Below are 9,317 nucleotides of genomic sequence, written 5' to 3' on the forward strand. Positions count from 1 at the left end.
ACCTTTGAGTTTCAGATTAAATTGCTGGCAAGTTGGCATTTCAAATGCAGATTTACCAAAGATTTCACTGTCACTAGTACAAATAAACAGCAACCTGGAAACAGACTTAATTTATCAAATCATGTTTGAACTAATGTGTGTGTTTACCATGCAAATTATTCACAACAGGAACTAAGCTGCATGTGTATTTTGTTTTTGTATGTCTTTGTCATAAAGAGTTCATGTGAAACTACAAAATCCTTTTTACAGTAACAAATGTTGATCTATTTGTGCAAAACCTTTTACACATTTTACACATTACACATCACATTACACACACACACAATAGTGCGTTTGTTGCAAAACATTTGTGAAAATCATTTCATGGCAATGCGTTGATTTGTGCAATATGTCTTTTTGCACATTCACAAATGTTGATATAAATGAAAGTTTGCAAAACTTCTCTCTCTCTCTCTCTCTCTCTCTCTCTCCCCCTCCCTCTCTCTCTCTCCCCGTTCCTCCCTTCCTGTCTTGGCCTCGCTCACCCCCAGCACGCCGCAGCGCTCGGCCATTGTCCATCCACACAGGAAGTCGATCTCATAGTTGTGGTTGAGGATGATGATGGCGTGCTCTTTGCCCAACTTCTCCACCGTGGAGCTCTGGTCCACAAACAGGGTGCATTCAGTTCCCGACCACCACTCCAACATCATGACCAGCTCTGCAGAGAGAGAGAGAGAGAAAGAGAGAAAGAGAGAGAGAGAGAGGGAGAGAGAGAGAGAGAGAGAGAGAGAGAAAGGGAGGGAGAGAGAGAGAGAGAGAGGGAGGGGGGGAGAATGAGACACACAGAGAGAGAATGAGGAGGGACAGAGAGAGAGGGAGAGAGAGAGAGAGAGGGAGAGAGAGAGGGGTGAGACACAGAGAGAGAGAATGAGGAGGGACAGAGAGAGAGACAGAGAGAGAGAAAGAGACAAAGAAAGAGAGAGAATGAGATAGACAGACAGAGAGAGAGAGAGAGAGAGAAAGAAAGAAAGAAAGAAAGAAAGAAAAGCAAGGTAACAAAAAACAATTTAATGAGCTTCTCCTATCTCTTTGTCTCTCCTCATCTCTCTTTTCATCTATACAGCTCTCTATCTACTTATCTGAGAACTCAAGGTTTATCTCTACACTGATAAAAACAGACAGAGAATAAATCCCAAGTACTTCAGGTATATAAGAGACAAATTATATATAGGTCCAAAATCGCTGAATTTATACTTTCACCTTCAGTTAAGTTAAAAGAACCAGGTATATTCCACACACTGCCAAAAAACAAAATGGCTGAGACGAAAAAAATCTAGTCAAAAATAATAAAAGTTATTACAAAAAATAAACTAAACTTAAAGGTGCAAGAGAAAAAAGAAAAGACTAAAGACAAGATGTTTCAGCTCTTTTTTTCACTAGCACCTTTAAATTTAGCACCATGTATTTTTTGTTATAAATTTATTTTTTACTCGATTTTTTGTCCGAGCCATTTCGTTTTTTGGGTAGTATGCGGAATATTTTGATTGTTTTAACTTATTGTCACACACACACACACACACACACACACAAATGCACACACACACACACGTCTACTCACGGCTCCAGAGTGAGTAGGCCAGTCGCGTGTTGATGCGTCGGTAGAGCTGCTTGTTGATTGGCCAGAGCGGACATGTGAGCAGCTGGATGAGGTTGATAGCCAATCCGCTCGTCACAAACACCAGGCCGAGCACCAGCTGCACGACGAACGAACCCTTCCACCCCATGGTCCGAACACACACTCACACACACACACACACACTGAAACACACACTCTACCCTACAACAGAATACTAAAACGCGTCAAAACACACTCCGAAACACACACACACACACACACACACACGTGCACACACACTGTCAGTCTGTCAGCGTCATTCAGTCACTTCTCCAGTTTTGTGCCGTCGCTTCTTTAAATCACAACAGTCTGACAGAGAGAGGGAGAGAGAGAGAGAGAGAGAAAGAGAGAGAGAGAGAGAGAGGGAGAGACAGAGAGAGAAGTGAAGGAGTTAAAACATACGTGTAACACTTTGACCCAGTTGGACATGCACTGCCTGCTCTCTCTCTCTCTCTCTCTCTCTCTCACACACACACACACACACACACACACACACACACAGCCTTTTACCTAGTTGGCAGTGCTCAGAGTTCCTCCCCTTCACAGTGTCTGGCAGACACAGCAGGGCAGAGGTATAAGCCATAGGATTTGATACATACTGCACATCCCACTGTATAAGGCCCAGACCCAAAATGAGAGTAAATACAATCTCATCCTGGGAGCCAAGCAGCTGAATACATACTACTAGTACTGCTCCTGTCATGTGGGAACCCAGACTGAGTAAATAAAGTTAGTTTCCCACTCTAGAACTTAAACTCATCCTGGAGTGAAAAAGTAGTTGAACCTCTGGACTAAAATGGTGTAAACTTGCCTGGATCAATCCACATAAGTGCACAACTAATGCTATCCTTGTAATTATTTAACTTCAAAATCTAAATGTAGACTGTAGACTCTGCAACAAGAAATGATAGAACACCTATTTTGTAATTATATGTAGGCCTACAGTGTAGGAAGACAGTGATGATGCTACATCTAAAGAATAAATAGGATGTTTTTTTATCCTATTTCTTACTTGTCAGGCACATCAATGCTTCCAGTAAGATATTTACAAAAGACAGTATTGTTTTTTGCAAAATCAGTGGTTCAATTCTGGCCAAATCCTATATTTTCATCTAAATCGGCTGGGCTTTTTGGTCTCGATAACAACAGAAGCTTTCCACTTCCTGGTTGCTAGTATCAGACAGCAATCTATTATTTATTAGTCAAAACAGTACATTGTTCTCTCCTACATTTATTGATGTGACTCAGATCCACTCAGGATGGAGTCATTGTCAATAAAAGGTGAATGACTGGAGGAGTGTTGTGTTGTAACTTTAAATACGACCTGCTCAGCCCAGCGGCACCCTTTGCTGTCAGGGTGTATACTCGGTTTTGATTGGCCGGACAAGAGGTGATTCATTTCACAGCTCTGACATAGCTGTCTTATCACCATTTCCAATTAATGGGCTATAAAATTCAAAACAAATTCAAACAAACTACCACACAGAGACACAAAGTAGTTCCATGGAGCGATCAGCTAACATGCTCAGCATCAAATACTGTGTCAACATGAACATGTGTTTATAACATGAGTTGTGGGGTAAAACCTGAGAGAAAACATTCGTCATCTCCTTACCAACACCTTGGTGAACCTGAAGAACTGACCACTGTTCACCAGGACTGATTTGCATTTTATGCCACTGAAAACACTTTTTTCTTATCAAAATCAAGATGTACACACATTTTGGACCAATGTAGGCAGAGGTGTGGCCAAGTCAACTTTGCTCAAATCCCAAGTCAGTCTCAAGTCTTGAGGCAGAAGTCTCAAGTCAAGTCTCAAGTCTAAATGTAGAACACCAAGTCAAGTCCATGTCATTAATGTCAAGTCTCAAGTCTAAATGAGTCTAGAACAGCAAGTCAAGTCAGAACAAATCAAGAGTCCAGTATCAATTTAATATCTTGAAGAAAACTAAATATCTGGGACTTGTCAATGCAATATGGTTTAAATAGGATAAAAACTAAAGAGCATCATGAGTTTGATTTCTATAATCAGTTTCAACTTCAATAAATTCAATCATTCCATACAAATTCAGAAAACAGAATTTTATTTAAGTCGTCTGGTGGAACAAATCTCATCACTTTCGATCCAAGTCATTTACACAAACACAAGATCTCAAGTCAAGACTTTAGAAACCTTTTCAAGTCATCAAGTCAAAGTCAAGTCAAAGTGAAGTGCCAAGTCACCAGAACCCAAGTCAAGTCAAAACTGTGACTCAAGTCTGACTCAAGTCCAAGTCACTTTTGCCTCTTACAGCCCACTGTTCCCCACACACACTGTGTCCTGATTGTCCCTCCCTGTCCCTCTTGAAGCATACAGGTTAAAGAAGCCAGCTTTGTGTGCATGAATCAAACACCTCCCTCTCTTTGCAACTAGAATATCACTGCAGACAAGAATATTTTCTCAGTCGGCTTGCCAGGTTAAATTAAAACACCCACACTGCCTCTAAACATTGACAGAGTATTTCCTCCTCATGCTTACTGAAACAATGGAAAAAACCTGATCCTTACCTCAGACAAGGCACACCTCGACCTCCAGCTAGCAGTAGCAGCAGTTGCATGTAGTATTATTAATAGCAGTAATGGTTAAATATAGGCTTTTTTATGGCTGAAGCATGTAGTGACTGCAGTAATGACCCAGCTGCCAGTCTGCCTCTCTGTCAGCCATATGGGAGCAGAGACAGGGAGGGGAGGGAGGACAACTCCTAACCTTCTTGCCACATAGCTTTTCCCTATAAACTCTTGTGAACTTTGGAGTGTTGCCTACAACACACACACACACACACACACACATACACAGTGTGTAGATGGAGGAGGGGGGAGTGTCTCTACAATCACCTGAGTTTCTCTGCCTGATAACTGGGCTTTTCACCTCAGTGAAGATGGACAGCAGATTAGTGCTGATTGAACGTGGATCATTTTGTCCTTTGATCGGAGCTGTGATGACATACAGAAAGGGCAGAGTCTGGTTCCTGGGCTTAACATACACACACACACACACACACACACACACACACACATACACAAGCATCAACAAAAGGAACAGACGCACACACACAAAGACTTCTTGGTAAGAATATACAGTGAGCTCCTTAAGTATTTGGACAGCAACTGTGTACTCTCATTACTTTGTATATTAAATGAAGATATATCCTGCAGTGCATTAAGAGTGGAAAGAGAACTTAACTTAACTTAAGTTTGTTGCCGTTTATGAGTTGAAGAAATGTAAAGATCAGGCACATTTAAATTGGGTTTTTTTTAATGACTGAAAAGATCAAATATCATTTTTATCTGTGCAAAAAAAAATGTTTACCCTAAAATGGGTGGACCACATACAAAAAGGGCTGTAGCCTAGTTATTTCTCCATTGATCCAGTACAACTGAAAATACCCTCAAACTAAAGCTGACAGTATGTTTCAGCTGTATAGTCATTTGTATCATTGTTCCCCCATGATGAAATTATCTGCCAGTCCGTCCATCATACACAATATCTCAGATGCCACTGATCACATTTTGATGAAACTTCAGGGAGTGATGCATCTCATTGCTCCATTCTGACATTTTGCATTGATTGTCCTAAAGGGGGCGCTACAACATTTGTTCACTTGTTGCATTTTGCCAAAACTTGGGGGAATGATGCATCTCACCACTGCGTTCTCACATTTTCAAAATTACATTGATCCGCCGATGAGGAAGGGGAACTATATAATTTGTTCAATCATCCATGTGTCATGAGCAATGTTTCAGACACCGATCTGATTTTGACAAAACTTGGGGGAATGATGCATCTCACCGCTGCATTCCTGCATTCAAAATGACAGATTGGTGCAAGGGGGGGAACTACAGTTACAGCTCAAAACAAGGCAACATATTTGTTACTGATTGTCCCAGATGGGAACTTGTTTACTGTTTTACCAACTAACCTAATTCAAATTTTAGTCACACACACGAATGCTTGCAGACACACGCTTCTCAATAACAGACCATCAGATTCTCATAACTCTTAATCTCTCTTTATTGCATTAGAACATACATTTCTCATATATATCTATATATATACTTTATAAATGTGAATTTGTACACTACAATCTTTTATTGTAACATGTTAGAAAATACTCGTAACGCTCCAAAAACATAGCACTAAAAACAGTTACCAAACAATGATTATTACATTTCCTCGTTTTGTTTTATGTTTTTGTTTTGGCCACCAAGAAACAGAAAAACAAGATGGCGGAGATGAAGCTGTCGACCAGGAGGAGAGGAGAGGACCACAGTCATAGATAGACAGAGTTTGGCCATTGCGGTTTTTAGTGGCAGCCATGTTGTAACCAAACGGGTAGGGGAGGACGGGGTTTATCACAACACCAGTTACAGAGAGCGAGGGGAGGAGGGGCGGTTTGTCACCAGGCGTGGAAATGAAGGAGGGGAAAGCGGAGACGGAGAAAGCGTGGATAGCACTGACCATCTAGCAGACAGATAGGGGAGGAAGGGGTATGTTGTAACCATCTAACACAGACAAGCAGAGAGGCTAAGGGCCTGATCACGCAGGATGTGTTTTTACCAGCAGAGGGCAGCTGTTTCCAGTTGTTTTCAACGTGAGTGAAATGTGTTGCGTGCTGCTTTTATATTGCTGGGCCTCCAAGTTGAAATGCATCACATTAAGGAAGCAAGATAGTCTCAAAATGCGGCTTCAATGTGAGTTTAAAAAAAACACGTCCGGCGTGATCGGGCCCTACGGCAGCCATGTTGGGTTGTAACCAAACGAGTAGGGGAGGACGGGATTTATCACAACAACAGATACAGAGAGCGAGGGGAGGCAGGGGTGGGTTGTAACCAGCATGGAAAAAGAGAACGAGGGAAAGCGGGGACAGTGGTGACCATCTAGCAGAGAGATAGGGGAAGATGGGGTACGTTGTAACCATCTAACACGCAGACAGACAGCGAGGCTAAGGGTTCACGGTTTAAAAACTAGCGATACGGACACAAAGACTATGGGGAGGGGTGATGTAGCGCAGAGCAGGAGGAAGAGAGGGATGGAGAGAAAGAGCGGACATGAGGCATCAAGGAAAGACATTTGAGATTCACTCCCCCTTTAAACGCATGGCTGTTAGCAGAACCAAAGACTCCTCTATCTACCTTTAACAGATGGAGAAAGAGGGAGTCGTGCAACACTGTGCAACATCACAGAATGATTGTCCTCTTGAACGTACCTCTTATCCCTCCCTCCCAACACACACACATTACCTATCTGTTTTCCTTGTCTCTTCTTACCCTCCTCTTCCTCCCTCATCCCCCATCTTTGTTAGTTTTGCTTTTCAGGGATTTGAGCCTAGTTTACGCACACACACACACATGCGCACACATACACACACACACACACACACACACAAAACCCTGTGACCATAAAGGACATTTACATATATATATACACACACATACTCTCTCACACACACAACTTAAGTACAGATACACACACACACACACACAGACACAACAGGTAGACACATTTGGACCCAATACGGCTGACTAGTTTGTTAAAAGGAAGCAGAGGATTGGATAGCGCACGTCAATTATTGATATGACAATCAGTGCTGGGGTGGCACAATATAATCATCATACTAATACAAAATCAATATTGACTACTGCAATTTCCAAATGAGACTGCGATTTTTTTGATGTGCAGAATCCCTCGCCGACAAAATCGAGGTAAACATTGAAAAAGAAAAAATCAATTTCAGAGATTCAAACAGAAAATCTACGCATGTGCATCTCGTCTCATCCTCATTTTAGGCGAGTTCTGGAGCAGAAATTTTGTCATCAAAGCTGTACCTACAGCTATGTCCCCATCCCTTCCTCTCCCCCTACTCCTCTCTCTCCTCCTCTTCCTCAGTGAGCGGTATTGTGGTTGTGATGTCAGGTTCCTAAGGCAGTATCACAGTACAGTCCATAGAGAAACAACAGCAGTACAGAATTACACTGGCCTGCCCAGAACCATACACCTAGCACAGCTGGGACACTGATGGGATCTGGAACTTTTTTTTTTTTTTTTTTTAAGCCTCCGGTGATTTTGGTTTTCACTTCCCGAAACCACACTTTGTTGCCAAGCAAAATTAGCCAAAACTCTGCTCACTGGCTTGCGAATTTGTATTTGCTTTCCTGTTGTTATAAGCTTATTGAACATTCAATCAGGAAGCAATGAGAACTATATGCAACAAAAGTCAACACGTCAGTTGCGCATTTAAAAATACAAAAACAAAAAAAAAGAAAGATTCTGGAGACGCTGCGTCATCACTCCAGACACGTGGTAATCTACGACGCTAACAGTCACATCATTAAAATCTCATTTTTCCTGTGGTGCCCTGGTAGCTCGGCGGGCTAAGGCACGTGCCAAAGTACTTGCGACATCATGGGTGTGAAACCGGCTCATGACCACTGTCGCACGTCATATTCTCCGTCTCCCATCTTTCCTGTCACACTCCACTGTGTACCGTCAAATAAAACAGTTCATACTGTAATGCCTGATCACTGACACTGGCGACCATTTTGAAATTACGTCACACTTAAGGTGGGAAACTCTACCTGGAGGATTGTAAAACAAGCATTACTTTAACACAAATGAGGACTTCACAGACCTAACAGTAAGGCTGGGTATTGGCAAGGACCTCACGATACGTATCACGATACATTGTGATACGATACATATTGCGATACATTGCAATACTCTACATAATTTACTGAAAATTTAAAAATAGAGCTGAAAATACAACTTGCTGTGTACCACCTGGGTAGTCTAATATGTACATCACATTATATTGATAACTCAATATTGACAAATTGAGTCAAAACTACTTAATTCAAAGGGATTTGAGGGAAATTTAAGGACATTTTAAATCCGTTTACAACATGAATAATTTTTTTTTATGTATCGATACGAGGGGCTGGAAAAAAAATATTGCAATACTCATCTGTATACAATACAATCGATATTTTTGCACAGCCCTACCTAACAGTTGTCAGATTTGCTAGCAATTTCAGGAAAAACAACTACAATGACTGCTTTAATTTAGTGGGGAAGTTAGCTAGCTTACCAGCTAGTTGGCTACTAGCTATCTACCTAGGCTAGATTCCAGTAGCTAGCTATAGTGGGCCAAATATATTACCTTAAAATTTGAACCCACAGTCCATCCCTCTCGAATCATTTGTTTTTAATTTAAGTTTGTTTGTCCAATTCCCGACCTTTTGTATGATGTTAATCTTGGTACACAACAGTAGGACATAGCTGGGCTGTACTTGCTCTTCCAGGTAGAGTTTCCCGAGTATGACATACTGTAAATTCAACATGGCCGCCATGGGAATAAGGTCTATTATCTTTAAAACATGGTTAGGGTTCGTTTCCTTGCTTGTGAAAAGCAGAGGTAATTGAGAATACAATCATGAAGGGTTTCATTCCCTAATGCTGCTGTTCATGTCAATTTTGAAAGCTAAAATTCACTAGCTCATTCTTAAAATTCTCAAAAACATTTTTTTTTTTTTTAATTTAAGATCATTGACTCTTTTTTAAATTTAACAGTAAGGCATCATGTGCTTTACTTCCATGACAATGATCATTCTGAGCAGGCGTCTGCCA

The 9,317-nt window shown here is 41.3% G+C and overlaps 1 protein-coding gene across 1 annotated transcript in view; it reads right to left on the reverse strand.

Moving 5' to 3' along the window:
- Nucleotides 1-1,722, reverse strand: part of agpat3 (1-acylglycerol-3-phosphate O-acyltransferase 3) — a 5,872-nt gene extending 4,150 nt beyond the window's left edge. Inside the window, exons 1-2 of the mRNA XM_071537062.1 lie at nt 1,598-1,722; nt 525-697 (exon numbers count right to left, since the gene is read on the reverse strand). Coding sequence (XP_071393163.1) covers nt 525-689 — 165 coding nt within the window. The 5' untranslated portion in view covers nt 690-697; nt 1,598-1,722. The remainder of the gene's footprint in view (nt 1-524; nt 698-1,597) is intronic.
- Between the last annotated feature and the right edge of the window lie 7,595 nt (nt 1,723-9,317).

The sequence above is a fragment of the Centroberyx affinis genome, unplaced genomic scaffold, assembly GCF_046629955.1.
Source record: "Centroberyx affinis isolate AG114_WGS23_722 - 3 ecotype Tasmania unplaced genomic scaffold, CSIRO-AGI_Caff_v1 ptg002978l_1, whole genome shotgun sequence".
In the NCBI taxonomy this organism is placed as follows: Eukaryota; Metazoa; Chordata; class Actinopteri; order Beryciformes; family Berycidae; genus Centroberyx; species Centroberyx affinis.